The 24294-nt window shown below is 36.9% G+C and overlaps 1 protein-coding gene across 1 annotated transcript in view; it reads right to left on the bottom strand.

Annotated features, from left to right (window-relative positions):
* Window positions 1–24294, bottom strand: part of MAN1A2 (mannosidase alpha class 1A member 2) — a gene marked incomplete at both ends in the record, with an annotated part of 123752 nt that overhangs the window by 24347 nt on the left and 75111 nt on the right. Inside the window, 4 exons of the mRNA XM_079544012.1 lie at window positions 1761–1876; window positions 17974–18067; window positions 18487–18610; window positions 19099–19193. Of these exons, the coding sequence (XP_079400138.1) occupies window positions 1761–1876; window positions 17974–18067; window positions 18487–18610; window positions 19099–19193 (429 nt within the window). The remainder of the gene's footprint in view (window positions 1–1760; window positions 1877–17973; window positions 18068–18486; window positions 18611–19098; window positions 19194–24294) is intronic.

Below are 24294 nucleotides of genomic sequence, written 5' to 3'. Positions count from 1 at the left end.
TAATGCTAAACCAGGCTACCAGAACAGTTCAAAAGAAATTGTAAAAAATCCTCATTCTATAAAGATTCTGAAAGGATGATTTTATTCAATGGCAGGCAGCATTTCTACCAGTAATCTGCAAGAAAAACATGAGAAAAAAACTTGCAAATGACACAAAAAGTGATGGAGATATAGATAGTGATATAGATAGTGATAAAGCCCTATAAAGTCATACAGAAAAAGTGATAAAATAGGTTTCACTTGAACAACTGTGTTTTAACAGAGATAAGTATAAGGTCACACATCAGGGAATTGGGAACGTAAATCACAGCAGGAGAGCAGTAAATCAAAATACTATAACAAACTTCAGAATATAACCAACTGGGAAATGGATGAGAGTGGAATGCAAAGGTTAAGAATGCAAACACAGCTCTTGTGTGAAGAGCTGGGTGAAGAGGAGAAACTAGGAAGAAACCAGGTAGTTATTAGAATTAGCAGAACCATTACAGAAACTACATATCTGATTCTTGTCTCCACAGAACTAAAGACACTGGAAAGTACTTAGAGCTTAAGAAGTTATTCAAAGTCTGGAAGAACTGTTTTATAATGTGACATAAAAGGATATCATGCATCCCTTTCGGAAGGGCCTGCCTCATACTTTTGTTGGTAACAGCTACGTAATAGGATAATCCTTTAAAACAGTGTAAAAAAGTTCAAGTACTTGAAAGCCAAAGCTGATGAAATTCAGGTCTGAAATAAGACATTACAGTTTCAAAGCAACTGGAATTTCATTACATTTATTTTTTAAAACGTGAATTTTCAGAACATTAAGAACAGAGATTTTTCTTTGGGGAACTGCCTGCACTGTAACTGAGCTTTGAAGGCTTGTGTTGAAAGCAACACGACATGCACAGAGATTGGAATAGGTTTGGCAGCAAGTATCAATTTGCATGTGGACAAGATCACACAATCCCTGCTGCTGTTTGCACCACAGCTAACTCAACTGAAGCTAGCTTCACTGTCATTCTCTGTTATTCTTACCTGTATTAACTATTATTATCGTATAATAGTTATATAATATTATTATAGTTATATGATATTATTATAACTATTATTCTCTGTATTCTTAACTGTAGCTTAAGTACGTGGACATATATAGGTACAAGTGAGCCCGACAAAATAAGACGCCTGTGTATGGGCACACTGAGGAAGAACAGTCATGCATCATGAAGCTCAGAGGCATCACAAAAAAGTCCCTACCCCAAATCCCCCAGAACTGCCTCTGGTCTCCTTGGGCTGGCACTACTTGATTTGTGAGAACAAACAAGACCATATTACAAAAGATTGACAGAGCAAGGAAGAGGTATGAATTGTATTTTATAAGATAAATATCAAATATAACATCTAAACATTTTAGAATATAATTTGAAGAATAAAACAAATCAGCACTTTTAATTTTCTGAATTACTCTGAACCTGGGATTAAAAACCAACCAACCAAACAAAAACTTGGTCACCTTGTACATCTTACATTAATAGTTATTTCCAATAAAATGTACTTTGGATTATTCCATTATAACACTTTGGATGAGCTGACGTTTTTAGCACAGCAATTTGCATCAGATATATTTCACAATAATACTTTTTAAATTACTCAGGGAAAAAGCTTACATAATCAAAACAAGTCCTATATGTTGTTTGCTTTTTTTTTTTCTTCTTTTTCAATCTTTAAATATGCTTTTTAATTCTGCTGTACAGGAAAACTCAATGAATTATAATCACCTCAATGGCATCGTCGTACATTTTTCTTGCTTCTGTGTCCGTTTTGTCTGACATAAGCCAGGCTTTCAATAAATATTCATAAAAACTGTCTCCCAGCCCGCCCACAGATGTGTGATCTGCAGGAAGAAAAGAGGTAAAGAAAAATTGAAGAGCTTATATAATAACACCTTTCATTTACTTAAAACATAAGCTTACATTTGAATATATATCACTGTAGAATTATCATTATTTTAAGCCTATTTACTAGAACAAGGCTGTAATGTATTCCCTTCCAACTTTTTTCATAGATCTGAATACTCATAGGAGGCAGGGTAATTTTCCATGCCCACTACTTGTTGTCTACACAGACTGTACCTTACGTCACAAATTTAATTTAATTTAACCAAAGCTTTTACTTAATTCCACAGCACCTAACTGTTTTGCTGCTAGGGTTGTATATATTATATGTGTGTATGTGTGTATATATTCTAAAGCGTAAGAGCTCAGTATCCAGGATGCAATTAGGCCATGAGGCTGGCTATAAATCACCATGAACTAAAAGGAATCTAATTTTTCCAGGAGATTTTTACTTCCAACAGAACAGTTACTTAACAGACTAATGAATTTCTCAAAGTAAATGCTCTTATTTAAATTCCTCCTTGCACACCACAAGCCCTTCTCTGCTTCTCTAGACTTGAGCAGCCACATCATGTGCTACACTTCAAGGCTGCCTGACTACTAGAATTCAGCACCACATAACCTAGATCTCCTAATGCACAGATAACTTTTTGTCACCTTCTTCCATTCTTGCAAAGATGACCTTTCACAAATAGCATCACATGCAACTCTGTGCTGACAGACAACCTGAGAAGTACCTATGTTTTCTGTCTGGATGACATCACACGTCCTTCTCACATGAAGCTTACTGATGGTCTGACAGTGTTTCGGAGCTCCTGTTCCAACCTAGGTGAGCACTCTCTCAGTACACACACTTTATTCAAAAACTGTTATGATCTCTGAGATTTAATAAGCATTTCCAAGCAGAACAGCACATAGCCTCTTCATTTTCAGTATAACAGCTGGTATCAGAAGTTCTAGTCTGCTCACTACCGAGTGAGGAAACATTTAAGAATGACTTTGTCACAATGCCAGAAATCCACTGCCCTATGCACAGTTGTTATAATCATGCAATTCCCATTTCGCTGTATGGGAAAAATAAATACATAAATAAAGATGCAATATTTCCTTTCAAACTTCCTCAGAAAAGCAATATTATTTACAAACTTTCTGGGATAAAGGTGTAAAAGAAAATCAGAGCTCTCCCATTTTTTACTGCAAGCACTGCTATGCCCTGCATGCTTCCTTGTCTCCAGAGTTACAAGCAGAAATTCAGAGCAGGTAGATGCTTTTACCTAATTCTTCTTGCTGCCCTTCAACTCCTTTGCTAATTACTCAAAGATTTCTGAACATAAGTAGAGGCAAACAGAAAGCCTGTTAGCTTTCCCACGTGTTTCGGTTGTGAGTTTGGGGAAACTAATTTCATACCCCTTTTTTTCCATCCCAGCACCTCTGAGATTTTCATACCCAAGTATTCTGTGATTTAAGTAAAAACAATCAGTTTTCTAGTTCTAAGCTGTAACAGGGCATTCAGGCAATGAGTCATTTTCTTCCTCAGGTCCAAGCACCAGAAATTACTCCTTCAAGGAACGATTACGCTCTCACAGAGACAGGAGAAATAAGGGTCCATGGTTGTCAGAGTAAAATAAACAAATCGTCTCAGGACTTCAAAGTTACAGCTCTTCTCAGCACTACTCAAGGGACTGCCTTCAAATGAGATGCAGCATAAAACTACATCTGCCTCCTCTTCAGCCAAGTTCTGTCACTTCAAAGGCTGCTGCCAGTGCAGCTAGTGCACCAGGTGTCCCTCACAGATGTCAGAACAGGGCTGCTACTGTCTCTGAGCAGCATTTCTCTCCAGCTGGATCCAGGGCACAAGAACAGGAAGATGAGTGGAAAACAATCCCTTCTTCAAGTGGGAAATCCATGTCCCAAGAGACCTCCCAAAATCAATTACAAGAAATGCTCCCTGTTTCACTCCTGCTTCTTCAGACAGTCATTTGAGAACTGTCCTGGCCAGCAGCTCTCCTCCTCCTCCACATTCCTTCTTGTCTTGGCTGAAAAGCACAAGGAACACAGGAGCCAGTGGCATCAGGAGACACAGCACAGAGCCACCTCCAAAGCCGCCTCTTTTGCACCACCTTCGTGTGTTCATAGCACAGAACTGTGCAAGTTTCTCAAGTGCAGATTCTCCTCCCGTTCAAGCAGAGAGACAAAAACACTGTAAAGTGAGGAGTTCCAGAGTGCCTCAGCTCCCTGCAACAGGTCTTTGCTTATTGCCATTTTGCAAGCGTCACAACTACCATCTGTTTTCAAAGCTCCTTCCTGGATTAAACACCAGCCTCCACCACTCCTAGCTGGTGCCATTCACAGCTGGACCTCAGGGAAGATCTGTCAGAAAGGGCAAGCTCATTCTGTGCCATCTCATCTGCAGCAGGAAAGGGAAAGATAATGTTTAAGAGCAGCAATTTTTCCCATTCCCACAAGCTGCGTTAGCTGCGCTCCTGGCAATATCATCCTGAGGTCATCTTCTAGGGTAATAAGAAGCTGCCAAAGCAGAATTTGCTGCACTGAGGATGTAAGGATGATAAATAGAAATGACTGAAAATTAAACAACTTTTCATGACAAGCTTCTCTCATTTAGCATGGAAATGCCAAAGCAATATTTTTCAAGATCCTTTAAAAACACAGATGTAGATTTGGGTCATCACGTATCATTCTGTCCTACACAGATAGCTCCCTACCAAAACTTATTGTTGTGCGGTCCACAGTGGTTATCTCTTCTGCTCTTTGAGCCAGAACTCAGATAGACTCAGACATTTAATTCAGCTCAGCTCAAAATGTTTTACTCATAAACATGTTTTGCACATAAGATATTTATAAGTTTTTTAATCAGCCCTAACCTTGCATGCCAATCCAGAGAACAAAACACAAAGGTCATGATTTGAATAAAAGAGTTTGTGATAGAGACTTGGCACTACTCTTTAGTTAGATGGCTTTGAAGGTATTATGCTTAAAAAGTTTAAGTATTTTGCAAATTTGAACATGGATCTAATTTTTCACATATGTGGTCTATAAGAATTATGTAATCAGCTCTATGTCATTTAAAGTTTTTTAGTGTAAAAAGCTATTTTACAATGAAATCCTGAAGGAAAATTCTTTCATATAAGACAAATATAGCAAAGAGAACAGAAGCATGAAGGCATATCCAATATGGCAGAAACCACACATTCTATTCAATGACAAGTATACATTTTTAGAACAATCACTTTTTTCAAAACAAAGATAAATTAAGATTTTTACATCCTTCCCCTTGCCCCCTTTTCATTCTTAAAGTAGGCCCAGATGATCTTTTTCAAAAGAGAAGCGATTCCAGCCAAGAATTCCTTGGGAATTCTTATTCTAAGGATAGTAGGGGCAGTTGCAAAGAATATAATCAACGTTTGCAACCAAATGCAATTATATAGGTCACTCCAAAAGTAATGTTTTCTATATATCTCCATGGAGACTACAACGGATACAAAGAGCACGATAACATTATTTGATAGAGCACGTTCTCAGCTACAAAATACTACTTTTTAACAGTCACCACCATTAGCTGTGCATTTTCTCTAGCGATGAACAAGAACCTGCATGCCACACTCGTCAAAATCTGTACCAGCAGAGGTGACACTGTCACCATCACCACTGCTAAAACATACTCACGGGAATCATACCCACTGTTTGGTTCAGCCAATGTCAGTTCATGTCAACCGGCCCAACCATTTCCACATGAAGGAATTCAATGACAAGTGTGCTCCATCCACACTTCCAACTGCAGGAGATTGTTGTGCTCATGGGCTCTTGTCCTGATGGGGGATTTCAACCACCCAGATATATGCTGGCACGGTGGTGGCAGACAATCCAGGAGATTCCTGGAGTCTGCTGGGGATAAATTCCTGGTCCAGGTATTAGATGGACTGACCTGAGGTGAAGCCTTACTAAACCTGGTGCTCACCAATGAGAAGGAGAGCATTAGAGAGGTTAAGATTGGAGGCAGCCTGGGTTGTAGTGACCATGCCAGCTGGAGTTTGTGATCTGGAGGAAAGCAGGCCTGGAAAAAGACCCTGAACTTCAGGAGAGCAAAATTCCAGCTGCTCAAGGAACTGTTGTGTGGGATCTCCTGGAAAACTGTCCTTAAGGGCATGGGTACAGAACAGAGCTGGCAGCTCTTTAAGGATACCCTTCTAAGAGTGCAAGAGTTCTCCATCTCCCAGCAGAAGAAACTGAACAGAGGAGGCAGACAACTGGCATGGCTGAGCAAGGACTTGCAGCTTAAACAAGGGAAAAGGAAGAAATGTACAGGAAGTGGAAGCAGGGTTGTGTAGCCTGGGAGGAATATAGGGACATTGCCCATGTGTGGAGAAAGAAGATTAGGAAAGCCAAGGCACAGTTAGAGCTGAACCTGGTAAGAAATGTGTAAAATAACAAGAAGGGGTTCTGCAGGTACATAAGCAGGAAGAGACAGATCAAGTATAGTGTTCTCCCTCAGATAGCTCTCCAAGGCTGAAACAGTAGGGCTTTCTAATCTCAACCACATCTGAGACACTATAACTTATCTGGATGAAATTCTGGGACTCTTTTTTAATCTAAATTAGGTAACCCAGACACTGTGCATTCACTCAACTTGTTCTCATTTCTTACACCCAGATCTACCTAACGGCTGCAAATAACTTCCTTCAGAGCTGGTTTGTAAACAAACTGCAGTGTTTCCCAGATATACAGTTAGGACAGCAAGACTGCAAGGTAACAACATGTGACTCCTCCTTTTGTTTATGGGAAAAGTTTGGTGCAAGCAGTGAGATATTTCCTACAATAACATAAAGCTCCCTAAAGATACCATTAATAATAAAATCTGTTCTAATGAAGGTCTACATGCTCTCAAGTGCAAACAAAATATGTGTAGATTATTTTTAAACAGATGGCTTGATGCAGTTAATGGCCGTTTAATGAGGCAAATTAAAAACAGTTCATGATTTGCTAAACCCTCTCTTTATGCCTGAATTGTACAACTGTCATTTCCTGGCAATGCACAGGAATAAACTAAGCCAAGTGCTGTATTAAAAACAAGACATTACGCAAAACAGATAGGGTGGCCCCAGTATCTAGATGATGCTTTGGCACTGTAGCAGCACAGAGCAATTTCCATGCCCCTTCCTGATCCCCTCTTCCTGCACTGCCTTTGCAGTCATAAAGCTTTCACTATTATTGCAGCTGGAGTGAAGAAGACAACATAAAAGCTGAGAAGTATATTTTGTGAGCCAAATACTGTACCAGCATGTAAGCACAAGCAGCTGGAGATGAGGATCAGCTAAAATGATAGTATTTCAATTTATGAATTCGCAACTATAACACAGTATTTAAGACAGTATTTTAAAATACATAGAGTTAGGGGGAAAAAAAACCAAAGAACTGGAAATTTGGAAATCTGTATAAGAAATTCAAGTCTTATAAAAGGAAATATTAATTACAACTCTGAAGCATAAAGAAAACTGACTTAAATCTGCATGTAACACAACAGGCAACAGACTGGCAATGCCAAGATGGACAAACTCTTGATTCATTTTAACCAAAAGAGTAACAATACTGAACTACTTTGTAATAAAGGACAAAGTGGTAAAAGGTAAGGCTGATCCTCCTAACATCCTGTCTTTGACAAAGAATTGTTGTAATAAGTTAGGAAAGGATTTTCAGCGTGGAATAGACAACTGTCCGAGGGGAGTAGTGAAGTGATTTAGCTAACATGAACTTTCATTAGGAAATTTACACATCCCATTGCCATTAGTTGTTCTGGTATCAACTGACCTTGCAGAAAGCATAATCTACAGGAGATCCCTTTTTTTAACATAGAAAACTTTTAAACAATTGCTCTTCTGCTTATCTTCTGAGTAGCTCTGATAAAATTTCAGTTCAATCTTTATTTTATGTAGTTGGGCTTAGCGTCCCTGAGCTGCTCTAAATAGGTCCAAGTTTCCTTTCTAATCTTTTAATCCAGAAAGCTGAAGCTCTAGAAACTGCAGTTGCTGCAATCCACAGTGGAAATTCAACCTAAGCCATAATGGATGACCTAAAATTGCAAAATTAACTGTAGTGGAGGCAGCCCCAATAAAAGGAGGTGGAGGTGCAATTTTTAGTCAGATATGAATTATTTATCACTAAGGAACATGTTACCAGCATGAGAATTTTTCTAAAAACATGCAGATTACCACATAAAAGACCCATATTCAAAAAGCGTATTTAAAAATGCAATGCCAGAGATTCAGAAATTAGGAGACAGCTGAGCATACATTACTTTCTGTTCTACTGCCTGGTGTCACAACAGATTCAAGCAAGAGGAAAAGACCAGCTCAGCTTTCCCAGCCTGGGGATGTGTGATGACGAATGTTCTGCACACACAACTCTAGGGAACTCAGCAGCTGAACTCTAAAAACTCCATATGGAGAAAGCAGACAAATATTTTTCAAAGGCTTGAAAAAATATGGGTGTTTTTTTCCTCTAGCAGTCCTAGAACACACAATTCTCTTAACACTTCATATCCAAAACAGGATGATTTTTGAGGTTCTCAACTGTACTTAGGAAAAAAAACCCAAACTTTAATCAGGGCATAACAATATTGCACCTCTAACTTCATTTAGAAATGGTTGAAGCACTTTTGTCAAAGCTCTTACAAAACAAAACAAAACAAAAACCATAAATGATCAGCTTGAGGCAGACAGAACATTGCAGTGGAAGAGTTGGAAGCTACAGATGAAAGATCTGCAATATCTTCATGCAGATCTCCAAGATGAGGGGGTATTTTACTTTTCTGCACCATGGCAAATCCTAACAGAACTTTTAATCATAAAGTACACATCAGGGAAATGCATTCTTCATCCAGAGTAAAAGCAGACTTTCTCCCCCCACTTGTCACCAAACTGTAAGTATTTCTTATACAACCATCAGAAGGTACATCTTCCCACATAGCTCAGAATGCAAACTCTCACTTTATGTAGAAGACATTAAGGAAAAGAAGAAATAAGGAAAAGAAAAATGATTATGTATCACCTGAACTCTATTACTCTTCTTGAAAACAATTCTGACTTAACTGAAAACAGTCATTTGCACAGACTCTCTTATTTGATAGGAAATGAATGAGTTAAGATTGGCTCGAAAACAGTTTAGATATCAGGAGACTCTAGTACAAGAAACAATTACTCAAGAGATACCAGATTCCAAAGGAGCTCTGACTTTAAGAACTTACAGAATAGGTGTCAAAATATAACACTGTAAGTCCCCAGTCATTTTAAATTAGCTGTTTTCTAGGTCAGCAATCTGACACTTAAGAATATCAGGTGGTATCGTAAGGCGTGCTGGATTCTATTTATACAAACTGATTAATAGTGAAGAAAACAAATGTTAATTACAGCTGTTAGAGGACAAACCACATGTTCTAGATACTGATGCACTCCCCATCAATAGCATGGTATAAAACTGTAGTTTGGTAGTACAGCAAAATAAAATACTCAGTTCATTACACATCAGTGCATCCAGGCACTTTTATAACCCAGTTACACCATATACAAATCTTTAGGAATTCTTTATACACACATTCTTTGAATATATAATTCATAATTCATACAGATACTGGACCCCAGAATTTTCAATAAACAGAGCTTATATTTGTTTAGGTTTTTTAATGAACAGAACAGCAAAATATCTTAACCTTGCAGATTTATAAAAACATATTCCTTGTAACGAACCACTCTGCTGTATTTCATTAAAACAAAGTTTTAATGGATTAACTTGTTCTCGACTTCTAATGAATAATCAAATTTGAATGCAGTCTTTTCTTGGAGCAGTTAATTACATTGGTATATGGTTGTAAAATAAAAGGGCAAGGAGAATTTCCCATCAGAGATTACATAGATTATTTTGTATTCATAACACACGCATATTCCTAAAAATACAGGAGAAGACAGAATGTTTTAGTAAGAAAAATTTAGGAAATATGCCAGGATAGCATAGAAAATTAAACAGCAAAGAACCAGTCTCACCTCATCTGCAACTGGTATATACATCTGCTATTGGAAGTCTAGAAAACATGCTGCATTTTCATTTGTTCATAATGTACTGAACTGAAAGCAGATTTGAAACTGCTGTTGTTTGAAAACAAACAACAAAAACAAAACTCAAATCAAAAATGCCTGCATCCAGTCCCCGTATTAACCATCACATACACAGCATATCTTCAGTTTTTTAACTGATGTTTCAGTAACAGATAAAAAGTGAAATCTACTTGCTAAATCAAATAAATGTGCAGAAATTAAGTCAAGTTGGAAACTACTTCTTCAATAAAAGATTTTAATTCTGAATCATTTATGCCTTAGAAAGAAAATCTTTTCCTTTTTCAAGTTGAAAAAAAAATCACCCAAGGTTTAAAGCACTAAAAACTACTGTCCAACAATCCAAAGTGAAAAAAAATTGCAAAATATATTTTTTTAAAAATACAGGCCTACTTTACAACGATTTTCATTTCCTTTTAGGCGATAGATGTTTTGCCAGGGCTTCACACTACATTTCCAAATTTGTTTTTTCACTCCTCTTGGTATTCTTGAGCATTTTTTAATTGTTTTAATATTATTTAATAGACTACTATGCCTAAGAAAGGCATCTAGTAAATAAATAAGAAAAAAAAAAAAAGCAAAATAATTTTATAAAGGGGAACATTAAAGGCTTCAATTGGCAAAGACAGAGATTTTCTACTTTTACCATCTTTTTCACTAGGCATAACTAACATATTAACTTGTTAATTTATACAATTATATTTTTAGATTTATATTTCCTTTAATCTTTTGAAAGACTATTTCATTCTTCCATATTATCCATTTTACCTTACAAATTGCAGGTTTTTTAATCTCCCAGAAGTAGAGATAAAGACTGAAAAAAATGGGTCTCTGGCTTATTTTTAACACTGAGAGTCCAGATAATGCAAATTCAAGCAGTCACTTACTTCTCAGTCTCTGCAGCAGAAGGGAAAGTTTGCACTCAAGAAAGCCACTCATATTTTAAACAGATCTTCCCCTATCCTTCACTTAACAAGTGGAGATACCTACAGTGTGAGAAAACTATCTTTGTCAAATGATCTGGTTAAGTACTACTGAATACAAAGGAAATAACAAATAAGGAAACTGTAAATAAGCTGGTTGTAATTCTTCAGGTCCTTGATTGATGAGCTCATAAAGATTCTACTCAGACAAAACCCTGGAGAATTAAGTTGAATATTACACTGATACGGGAGAAATGTGGCTATCATTAATACGAGATTTGAGGAGACTGTTGGGCTGTGCAAAAGATGGGACAGCATAAGGGCTTTGTGACTTAATGCAAAATTTACAATTGGATGTTAAGGGGAGGGCCAAAAGCAGACAAAGAGAAAAATCAGACTGGGGAGCGGCAAGGAGAAATGGAAGACTGGGTGGGTTAAAAGTGCCTGTCTGCAGACCTGAGGTACCCAATGAGCAGTCTGTCCTTTTTTATGAAATCCTTTTCTTCACTGATATTTGTCCCATCTCACTCACTATCCCACAAGTGATTGCTGTGTGGTGTAAACATTTGCAACCAGGCCACAGGTCACAGAACCTACAAGTCTAGATGCCAGCAGCTGGAAAATGGTGCGCAGCTCACAGCAAGTGGAGAAAAAGTGGGTCACAAGACCTACGTGTGTGTCACCAAATGGAAATACCTGCCCATGCTTATTTTCCCCAGTAAATGTAATCCTGAGTGCATGTCTGTACATGAAACACGTTAGCAAGCTGCAAGTTAATAAAGGCTGGTGAGGAGGAGGCCAGCATCTGGAAAGACCCAAGGTCCAGGCTGATGTCTGGATAAACGATCTGGGTCCAAACACAGGCATGAAGTAATGAAGAATGCTAATATTTGAAAGACCCCTGAATGTGACAGTGCTTGTGAGAAGAGGGTTCAAAAAATGAGGAGCATGAGCAAGACTTTGCCATCTATACTTACTACATTGAGTGCTATCTGTGGGTGCTACATGCTCAGGCTCAAAGCTGGGGAACATGTACTGGCTTAGCAGCTGCCACAACCTGGACTGAGACAGAGATACCTCCAGGCTACCAAAATGCACAGAGCTGGGCTTCAACAGCTAGGAAGGAGCAGTCACCAGGTGGAGAGTCTGATGAATGTGGTAGTTTCTTAACACAAAGTGTTTCTTTCACACAAAGTGTACTACAGACCTTATATCAGATATGTTCTTCTCGCAGTTTTCTTTTAGATTCTGACAAATAAATGTAGGCATGTATACATTTAATACAGTTCGTATCAGAAATGAAAATAGAAAGGGTGTATAACTCATGGTTTGCCTACTACCTACAAGAGTTTAAATGAAGCAGTTCAGGTAATTATCCAGGTCAGCTTGAGAGCATTAGTCTAAATCCAGCCCTACAGGCAGGCAAAAAAAATTTAGGACCCATTATTTGTGCAGATACAGTGAAGATAATTCAAAATAGTTTTCATGGCTTTTCCTACATGTTAAAATGGCAATATTTTAAAGAAAATGTAAATCTGATCCAACTCAATTAAGCCCGTGGAGGCCATCTCCAAATAAAAATCAGGTTGCTCTGAAAGTAGTGCCTTCTATTTATTTCCATGGAAACTACAACAGATACAAAGATCACAATAACATTATTGTAAAAGCACATTCTCAGCCACACTATTTTGCAACACAGTCACCACCATTAGCTATGCATTTTCTTCAGTGATGAACAAAAGTCTGCACAAACGAAAAATCTCCACCAGCAGAAGTGACTCACGGTCACTGCTGCCACTGCTGAAATACACCACCCACTACCTCACCGCACTCACATCCACTGTTTGGTCTCCACAAACATTCTGGTATCATCAATGAATGTCAGTGCCCTTTTTTTCTGCATCTAGGAATTCAATTACACACCTCTGCTTCATCTGCATTTCTATGTCAGACTGCCTCTCTGCTGACATCTGTCACATGGCAACAAAATCTAATGGAATATTGATGGGCAAGTTCAGTCTCTACTGCCATACCACCAACATCCACCTACGATGTCATGTGCCAACATAATAAAATAGGAGGCATTACTTTTGGATCAGCCCTCCTATTTTAAAATTAAAACTGCTTATTTTGACTTAATTTAAACATTTGTTGTTGAAAATGAAAGATCACCACTTAAATTGAAATAACACATCCACAAAGAAATTTGCTTTGTCTTATTTATGGGACAGTCTACAGCTCAAACAATCACAAAGCAGAGGACATAAATTTCTCCCATTTGAACACCTTGAGAGCTTCTAATTCTGTGCAACCAAAGCAGAAAATGCAAGAGAGTGAGAAAACAGAAGGTGCTAAGGCTGGTTAAATACCTGTCTGAATTCCCTTACTTTTATTTATACGACAGTCATAGCTTTATGTATGAAAGCAAGCATTTAAATTTAGTGCATTAAATAGACAGATATGGTCTGATACTACATTACCAAATCCTTGTACACCAGATGACAGAGTGCCTTTTAGTGGGCTTTTTACTTGAGCCTCTTGCAAATCTGTCTAAAAGGTTTGTATTAGGTAATGGTACATGACCAGAGCATTGCACAACAGCTAGCTCTCTGATTATTCAGCAAATCAGCTTTCCACTGGCATAATTTTAGTACTGGCCATTTCTAATAACAACACCCAGCTCACATGCCATAAATTCAGATACTGGCTTACTTTACAGTAACTTGTTATGTGCTCTTACATCACTGAACACAGAAGGCTAGCATACAAGATGTATTTTTTCTCATACTCACACATATGAAAGCCATATACTGTCTAAAAAAATAATTTTACCAGAACTGACAAAACTTTTAGAATCAACACAAGTAACTCTAAACAAAGATCTGTTCCAGTATTTGCGATATAAACCTAGAGTGATTTCAGATCCTTTTCAGGAGAAAAGGAAGAAACGTTGGAACCAGATGAAATGTAATATGGTATTATCAGCAGTGAAAAGCAGAAGGAAAGAATGCACAATTTACAGAAATGGCAAATAGAAATGGCATTTTGTTACTTGCCAATAACTGATGCAGACTGCCATTTTCTTTCTATTGCTGTTTTAGTTGGCATTCCCATCTAACTTGTTTAAAAATGTACACCAGGATTAAATTTACTCAACATTTCATTAAAAAAAAAGTTTTTCTTCAGCACAAAGTAATTTCTGTAATTCTGTAATCTCTTGTTTTTAATCAAAATTATAGACATTCTACCTGAATAGCAGGCTTCTCTAGGAAGCACTGGTATCGCTGTTGAGAATCATCTCCATCCACTGTATGATGTTCTGATGCCTCCACCAAACAAACTGCTTACGATTGAAAAACAAAGCTAATAAAGCTAACTGGAAGTTAAGATGAGAAGCTTGAATATACTTCCTGCTATCTATTTTTATTTCAAATTTTAAAGAAACTAGAACCTCAAGACAGAAGTAATGTAAATCACTTGTTTCTACTGGACTATCACCTTATAGTTCATAATTAAAAGCTGAAGCTGCCAACATACCTGTGGGCATTGCAGTCCTGCTTTCCAGCAAAAGCCCCAGCAAGATGACAACTCCTGAACTGAACCCATTCAAAAGCTGTCTACTGTGCCACTCATGCTGTAATACCAGCACATTATAAGCTTTTACACAAATATTTAGCCTGCCTGTGACAGCTTTTTCACACTGGGTATAACAAACTTCCTGCTACGCAGAACTAAGGACCAGACACACTGCTACCTTACAAAGTAGTTTCGCTGGAAAGTCAAGATGAAAAAGTGACCAGTAAGTCATTTACCTGGCAAATTTTAGGATGAGGTTTTATGGCATTCAAATGCAAAGAAATGATGAAAAGAAACAGTAGAAAGAGAAGGGAATCTGTCACCAAAACTGTTCCTCAAGTGAAAAGTGAAATGCATTAAATATGGAAATTTATACTTATAAAAATATAAACATTACAAAGGCATAGCTATAGATTGGATTTATGACACTATACAGCTCAACTTGTAAGTACCTGAAGCTGTAGTCATCTCCTTGGTGAAACTGTAAATAGTTATAGACTGGTAAGTTACTTCACTGATTATATTAGGTAATTGTACCAAAACAATTGACTCGTATGAGTGAATTATGAATGAAATTGAATGTCTTCATGAGTACCAAAAGAAGCAAATGGAACAAGACATTAAAAAGGATGGCTTGTCTCAGGACAGTGTTCCTAGAGCACCACTTCCTAGCAATGAAATTCAGGAGTGTGTTGCTTATATCGAGACTGAAAAGCCTGCTCACACCACAGCACAAATAACTCATCAGCAGCATCCTAACATTAGAAGATTCTGAAAAGGTTGCAGCATATCACAGATACCACTCCCCGTCCTCTAATCCCAATAAGAGAAAAATTACGGATATATGTTTAGAAAAAGTTTAAGTGTGGAAAAACAGATCTGATTCAACAACATAGGCAAGATCTATATTGGATAAAATCAGCAAGTCTTCAAGGAAAATAAAAGCTCCACAACAACTGTTGACCCTTAGGCCAAAAACTAGTTCATCGTTATCATTTAGGAACCCTAGATGACTGGATAGCCACTGTCTTGTTCTTTGAGTCCAGACAACTCAGACATATCTTGGTATCTGTCAGCAAGACTGAATTAAGTTTTAAAATGAGAGTGTGCAGGTAAAAATCAGCTTACTTTATGATTTCGTAAACAAATATCACTTTCCCCTTCCATAGGATCTCACACCAAATTTTATTACTCTGATTTCCCTACACCAGCAGCTGAGATATAAACTTTCTATTTGTGAATTAAAATTCATATTATGTAAGATTCTGGTGGACAACATAACATTCAGATTCTGAAGTAGTATGGTGTAAGATCTTACATATGCTAAGGAGTTACTTCAAACAAATTTTAGATATCAGTATGAAAAAGTCTTGCATGTAAGGGTAAGAGACTGAAAAAAAAAAACCCAACAAATTGCCACATTTCTTACACAGTCTATTTATGTACGTGACAGATTAATTCTACCTATTTCACACTCTTCATGACTTAGTTGAAATACTGCACAGATTAACAAAAAACCTAAATAGAACTGATCCAAGTCTAAGAGAAGAAACATGTTAAAAGAAATAATGGTACAAGAAAGCCCAGAAAGGTCAGAAATAAGAGTTACATGTATCTAGGTCAACAGAGTTCTGAAATAATTTTAAGAAACTGTAGAAAGTAATTTGTAATTTGATAAAGTTGTATCAAACTAAAGGTCACAGAAAAAAATACAAAAAGGGCTATTCTTCCAGGAGCTGAAAGAAAATGTATGCTTTCTATTGTCTCTGTCGTACCAGTACTGTGGTATATAACAAGCTAAACACAATGCTCTTCGAAATTATCTTCTGAGGAAGATGTAAAAATTTTCCTTGCCCATAGTAACAATGTGAGAAGGTCAGTAACCATAGTATGGGCTCCAACATGTGTCCTCTAGCAAACTGATATTCTATGCATGAAGGCATCACTCTTACTTAACCAATTTCTGTGATGCAGGAGACGATTTCCGAAAGGGAATAAGAAGGAAGAAATTTCCACCTCAGTCTCAGATGTTCCAGCTTGTAAGTCCAGTGTTTCATTCCCTATGCATTTTATACACGACTATTTGTATTCACTCACTTGTTTTTCTGGATGCACCAATAAGCCTAGATGTCTCAGGAATTTATCTCAGTAATCTATATATTCATTTCAAAAAGTGCTGCTAATGCACTTAATGCACTCTGAGGAGAATTTTGGTCTTAACAACCCAATTAGACAAATCTAAACACAGTCACTGCAATAATAGCTGAATTCATTTCCCTCATAAACCAGATTCAGTCAGAAGCAAATTCTCAGTTTGCAAGCCAGACCATGTTAAACAGGTTATTTACAGCCAACCACTGAAGTCACCAAAACCTGTCAATGACTTCAAACAAGACAAAAATAGACCATTTTCCTTGTTTTTTCTAAATAAACTTATATTCATAAAAGATGAAGGAACAGAAGCCTTGAGGAAAAAGAACTCTCTTCATTACACCCACTACAAAAGCACTGAACCATTCAACCTTTCTTGGAAAAAAAAAAATGCTTCAAGGAAAAAAAATCAGGATCGTATCCACGTCTTTCTGTTTTCCTTCTCTGCCTAAATTGTCAGCAATATATGCAATATAAGCTTTTTTTTTTTTTTTTTTTTTTTTTTTTTAATTTTCATACCAGAACTGGCTGTGACAACAACAGGGCCTGAGGGAACGGCATGGAGCTGCATCAGAGGACGGTCAGATTGAGGGTTAGGAAAAGGTTCTTCACCAGAGGGCGGTGGGGCTCTGTAACAGCTCACCAAGACAGCAGGCAAGGCCCCAATTTGACAAGAGGTCAAGGAGTGCTTGGAAAATTCTATCAGAACCTGGGTGCTCCTGTGTGGAGCCAGGGCTTGGACTCAATGACCCTGGTGGGTCCCTTCTAACTCAAGATATTCTATGCTTATATGTCACTTCATATTCATTGCCACTGAGAAGAATTATTTTTAAAAATTTCAGTCCCTAATATCACTTGAAAATCTTCATATTCATCCAAGTGAAAGACTTCAAATTTAACCACCACAAACATGATACTTATATCATGTCACCTATAAAGAGTACCTAATGCTAATCCTACAGAGGGTAATCCACTCACCAGATAACTTGCAGAAGAAAAACAGGAACAAAATCAAAACAAAGGAAGCTGCTTTTCCCTCTCATTCTGTTTAAATGAAGATATTATCAAGTAATGGAACTAAAAGATATGCATTGGATTTCTTAGAAAGTTGTTTTCAGAACATACCACATAAAATCAAGTTACATTAATTCAAAGAGAATGACTGGTAAAAATTGGTTTCAGAAAATCACAAGTCCAATTAATTCATCTAGATTTCATGTTTTCAAGCTGTGCTACTCACGCCCTACAGAATAAATTTTCTAATCTCCAACTCAGCAACAAAGAAATAGAACTTTAATTATGAATGAATAAAATAAGAGTACTTACGCTGACCCCACCGGCCTGTTCTTGGGTTCAAATAATTTGGATAAAGTCCATTAGGACGATCCATTTTTTGGAGTAACTTCCGAATGTGCATGACCTAAATTAAATCAAGAATCAGGATCACCACTAACAACTTCAATCTGCTCTGCATACTGTTAAATCTAATATTTTTCTTTTCAGACATATATTTTCTTAATTTTATCTGAGGAGCTTTCTTGGGAGCTTCCTCTTTTTTTTTTTTTTTTTTTTTTGCTTTTAAAGTGTTGACACACAAACATCTTTTAAAGTTACGATTTTTAAGTGCTTGTTGAAAGAAATGAAGAACTTTTGCTGCAAAATTTGTATTTCAAAAAGTCAATCTGCTTCATAAGAAAGAATTTACTTGTTACTTAAAATGCAATTGGATTACAGTACGTTACAAAATGTTGTACAAAAGGCAATTTCCTTTAATGCAATTTATGATGAAACAGCATAAAAATCACTTGTATGACTGAAAAAACTAAATTTGAGACCCACCTTGTTGTAATATACCGGGTCTCCTGTTAAATAGCTTAGGTGGACAAATTCCATATGTAGAGTACCAAACTCAGCAAGGATGCTGCTGCCTGCAGAAGCCCAGCCCCAGTTCCGACCCACACCGCTGAGGTTCAAGAAATATGTATGAAAATCAGAAAAAAGAACAAAAAAAAAAAATCAGAATTACCACACAGAATGATAGCAACAAGTACAACAGCAAATTAAAAAGGTAACAGCAAAATAATAATGCTTAAGATTACAGGAGTTGTGGCATGACTGAGTGGTTGGTTAGTTGGTGAGATCTTCTTGGAAAAAAATATATGTTCATCAACAGAAAGACCTGTGATTGTAATTCTGTGCATCAACACATTGATTCAATGCCTTAATAATGAGCCCTATCTCAATTGTCATTTATTCATTCCATATCCCTAAGAATAAGAATCAAAAGCAAATACCAGATGAGTATACTACCGAATGTGGCAGAATTTGCTTCCTTGTTCTGTCAAATATCTGCTTATCCTTGTACTACTTAGAATTACTAATAGCATATGCCGTTTTTTCAAGCTAGGGAAGGTTGAGAAAAACACTTCCCCACAAAAGAAAACTCATTACCTTTTCAGATTTACCATTGCCCATGGTATACCCGTAGGCGTGTTGAAGGCTGGAAGAAGTTTTCCTGCCAGCTGCACTGCTTTGATCTTGAAAACCTAAGATAGTAGGATCAATTGCAAACAGTTATAAATTCTGATTTATCTCCAAGAACTATAAAGATGGAAATTTCCTTGTCCCACCCACTTCTTTATATAAGAAAAGCGTTACAATGAAGAAAAAAAAAGAAAAAAAAATTGAACTTTTCATTTATTTTCACTTGTTCATTTCATGAACACCACTAAAATTTGAACATGAAAAGAAGACTTGTCATTTTAATGTCTCTGCTTCCATGCTCACCAGCAACACTGTTTATATTCCTACGAAAGAGGGGTATCAATCCTCCCCCCAACTCTTTCCACCAATATTATTTCAACTGCTATCTAAAGCAATCTTTAAAATATACTCACTTTTGAAGCAAAAAGCGAAAGAGAATTCTCCCACATAACACAAAAGTGATTTTAATTTACAAACTTACAATCCTATTAATGATATGCTTAATACAGGCAGAGCTGCTAACTTTTTATGAACGCTGTCAAAGCAAAATGACACATACACAGTTTCCCAAAACTCTTCTTTCATTGATAATACATTACAAAAATTTTAAAATGCTTAATATTTCCTCTCAAGTCTGACTATGAATGCAATTTATTGACAGGACAAAATGACTTTTACTTTCCAGTGTTGTTACTCATGTCCGTATCAGAGCATAAACCTGTAATACCTTTATTTAGAATCTAACATTTATGAGCTAAATGAGTAGATGGGAGAAAAATCCTTCCAAGCTTGTAGGAAGAATCTTTTCCAAGAAGGCATATTTGGCAGATGCCAATAACAAAAAACTGTTTTTGCCAGCTAGCATGGCACTTGCTAGCATACATTACAATTAACTCAATGTGAATATTCTCTGGAAGTATCTTCCTTATTGGGAGACAACATTATTTATCAGTTACAAATGCTGCACAAACATTTTAACAAAAGGAGCTACTGTTGCCCTAAGTAACTTAAGCATCGTGGACACACGAAAAAAACACCCCACAATTATTAACTACCACATCAGTATTCTATAATCAAGAGAAATAAAAGCTTTAGGTAAATCTAAAAGACAGTTCTGTTGAACTGATAAAAAATATTCTTCCCTTTTGTGAAGAGTAGAGGAAGAAAAGAAAAAATGTATACTGGGGAATCTGAAAAGTAAGCAATCAAGACCATTCTCATTTTTCATATGAAGGTAAGAAAAGATCAATATCTGAAATATTTTAGAAGATGACTATTTTGACATGTAATAGACAAAAAGGAATATTAACGGTGACATCTAACTGTAGTTGATGCAGTAGACTATGGAGAGATGGAAGTGGATCTGAAAGTAATGAGCCAAGAAAATACTTCTACACAGATAGTTTAAAGATGAGGTATGTCTAAACTGAAAAAGAGGATATTGGAATCATCAGAATGGAATTTGATGGAAATGTGAAGCAACAAAAGCAGTGTGGCTTGAATGCTTTTCAGCAACAACACTGGCAAGAGACAGTCTTTGAGAAAATGCAGAAACTTAAAATTCATAAAATGCTCTAACTTTGAATAAAGGACCAAGTTAAAATAGGAAGGCATACTATAAATAAGAGGGACTGTATAGGTAGAGTCTACAGTAATTGGGAAAAGAGAAGCCCTGAAGAGGAACAAAAGATATGTCTCAGCCCAAATACATACAGATTACCTTCTTTGAATCTATAAATGCATATCAAAAATGCAGGCAGAAAGTTTAGATTTGTAGATGCTGGATGGGTCAAGACCAGACAGAGCCGCTACAATCACCTGAAGTAAGTTAACATCCCTAATGCAGAGCCACTTTTATGCTTACTTCATAACAGAATTACAAATTCCTCTTAGACATTACAAAGTTTGGGAAGACATTTCTGGCATGAATTTCTTTACCTTCCATTTTTGGATCCTGCACCCTTTGGAAACTCTACACATATGACTGTGTGTTTCTATTATGCTCATTAATAAAGGATTTTGAAACATTATGGCAAGAATGTTCAGTGGGAGAATGCTCCTAGAAACATCCCCACTAAAATAATTTCTCTATTTATGTAATATTATACAGCTTTTGCTCAATTTGAAACATGCTACAATAATTTAGGGAAAAAAAACATAGTTTTGGAAGCAGTTTTTTAGAAATTGTATATAAAGAGCAGGCTGAGATGAGCTACCTGTTCATGAATACGAACAAGGGCAGGGAAGGAAATACTGTGCCAGTCATTTCAGCATGTGAGAAATTCAAAAGCCAGTCAGTCAGTAGAAAGTTGCGACTGCTTGCTCAGACAGCGGCATCAATAGTACCTGTTGAAAACTTGCTGTGATTAGAGACACATTCCTTTTACCTCTGTTGAGCTGAGGATTCTAAGTACTACTGATTTAGCACCAGTGAGTAAAATTGTACCTTTGTTTACCTTTTTCATTAAAGTAAACACTGGAATTAACTGCCGACAGACCATTACTTTATATTAGGGTACTTCTTGGTACATAGCACCAAGAGTGCTATGAATATCTCAGTACTTCTGGATAACATAGCTCTGCCGAGCTAATTAAAATAGCTTCTATTACTGTTTTAGACACAAGAGCAGGCGTAAATGCATTAGGCTTGAACTTCTAAATAACCTAATGACAGCAGACAGCATGATTACTTATCATACAGCAAATATAAAAAAATATTTTAAAAATATAAAAAATGCCTTGAAAACATAAAATGGTGAAAGAATTGTGGTTACTTAGTCTAGAGAATGACGTTCAAGAGAAGACACAAGATAGCAACTTTTCAGTACATACAAGGCCAATACACGGAAAAATGAAATAACTGTGTTTTCTGCAGATGTGAAGAATAAAAACAAGCATGAAGTCAGATGATAACACAGATCCATTCAAATACTGAATGCAGTTAAGAAAGGGAGTATCCAACAGCAAGACCATATTCAAACCCTCAAGAATAATGCTTGGCCCAATCTAAAATCTTGACCTGATCTAAAATAGTTATTTTTCTACCTTCAGAATTCAGCTTGCAGTATTGAACTCTCTGTATTCTTTTTGTACCTAACCACCCATTTAAAATCCAACATGCCTGTCAAGCAACTTTCTGCATGAATAGCAATACAGGCCAGTGGAGCAATTTAATGCTGAAAACCAAGATGAGCAGTGTTGCTGCAAAAAGAAAGGTAACTCCTTTAATAAGTCTTAATAAGTTTCACTGCCTGTTTACATATACGCCATGCCACTTAGAAAGAAAATGCACATATGCCAAGTTTTAAATTCCAAAGACATACAACATCCCCGTGTTTAAGACAGAGAAAACCCAAATTTTAAAATATTCCTAGGGAGTTCCCCACTGCAAGTAGTGGTATCCTGCTAACCAGAAATGAAGAAATACATTCCTTTTTAAAATATTTGCTTCTCATCAATACCACAGATAAAATGACAAAGGCCTCTCATGACAAGAGGGAGGTGCAATAGGATTCAGGTAACATTTAAGGTATCATAGCATGAAATAGAAGTGGGAATGCACTTCAGCTATATTTTATAGATGTATATGAGTAACAACTAGTGAAGTCTGTAACACCTAGAATTTGTCCTGGATAAAATAGATCTGCATTTATATGAAATTGAGCAAGGCAGTTAAAAACTACAGTATGTACAGTGGTGAGAAGATGCAGAATTACATGAGTATATTGATTCACAGCACATGTTCAACAAAGGACTATTTACAGATATTGTTAAAACATGACTCTAGCCAAGAGCCTTTCACTGTCTCTTGTGAGTTATAATGATTACCAAGCACTTGACAAACAAGACTTAGCATTTCTAACACACAAAGTTTTTAGACAAGAGAAGACTTGTCCTACAAGGGGATGCTCTGCAAATTTATATTAATTGTTCTGTAACAGAAAAAAAATTAACATGGAAATGAAAAACTCAAACCCATCTCAGAAGTCTAAGAGTGAAAAATACAGGAATCAACTTGAAACTAGACTATAACTTAAATTGGCTCTGTCTTCTTTGTGTGCTTCCTTCATATCTATATACAGGTATTTATATTTAATGTAATTTTTTATTTATATTATGAAAGAGATTCCCCAGAGCACTTCTCCTGGTTAAACATTTTCAACACACTTAGCATTTCTTCATAAAAGCGATCCTGTCCTTTAAACATCTTCACAGTCTTTTGTTAGATTCAGTATGCCAACATCTATCCTATACTGGGGAGCCCAGAACTGGTTCCAGCACCCCAGGAGTGGTCTTACCACTGCTGAGCAGAGGGAAAGAATCACCTCCCACAGTTATGCAGCTGTTGAACTGCTCAAGGTTCCAGCCAGCCCATTTCTCCAGCTTCTCCAGGTCCCTCTGGATAGTGGCATGACCCTCTGATGAATCAGCCATGCCTCCCGGTTTTGTACTATCTGCAAACTTATTGAGGGTACTCTCAGCAGATCCAAATCATTACTGAAGATGTTGAATAGAACTGAATCCAGTACTGACCCCTCGGGTACACCAATAATAGTTACTGGCCTCCAACTGGACTTTGTGCCCACTTTATGCCACCCTCTGGACAAATTCCTTGAGCCGGTTTTCAACCCACATCACTATCTGCTCATCCAGCCCATATCTTAGCAGCTTCTCTGTGAGTATCTTATTGAATTCCACAATGAAAGTCTTCCTGAAGTCAAGGCAGACAATATCTAGGCCCTCCCCTCATCTATCAAGCCAGTCATTCAATTGTAGAAGTTTATCATGCAGTTTGAGCATCTCTTACTCTTTGCAAATCTATGCTGGCTCCCAGTTACCTGTTTGTCCTTGCAAACAGGTTCCAGAATTATTTGTTCCATTACCTTCCCAGTGATCAAGATGAGACTGATATATTTTGTAGGTCTCCTTTCCCTTTTTGAAAAAAGTAGTTACCTAAGAGTGATGACATTCATCTTGCTTATCACCTTCAGTGCCCAATGATACTGCTGCAAGGCATGGGACAGTTATATGCTGAAATTCACACACGGGACAGAGAAATTGGGCATGAGTCTTAAGTGCCTTCAAAATTTTAAACACTGCTAAATTCACTCTAATGTAAGCATGGGATCAGTTACATCTGTGTTTGCAATTATTTGTCCCCTT

This window comes from Tetrao urogallus (assembly GCF_951394365.1).
Source record: "Tetrao urogallus genome assembly, chromosome: 1".
Classification (NCBI taxonomy): Eukaryota; Metazoa; Chordata; class Aves; order Galliformes; family Phasianidae; genus Tetrao; species Tetrao urogallus.
This window is presented reverse-complemented; position numbering and strand designations above follow the sequence as displayed.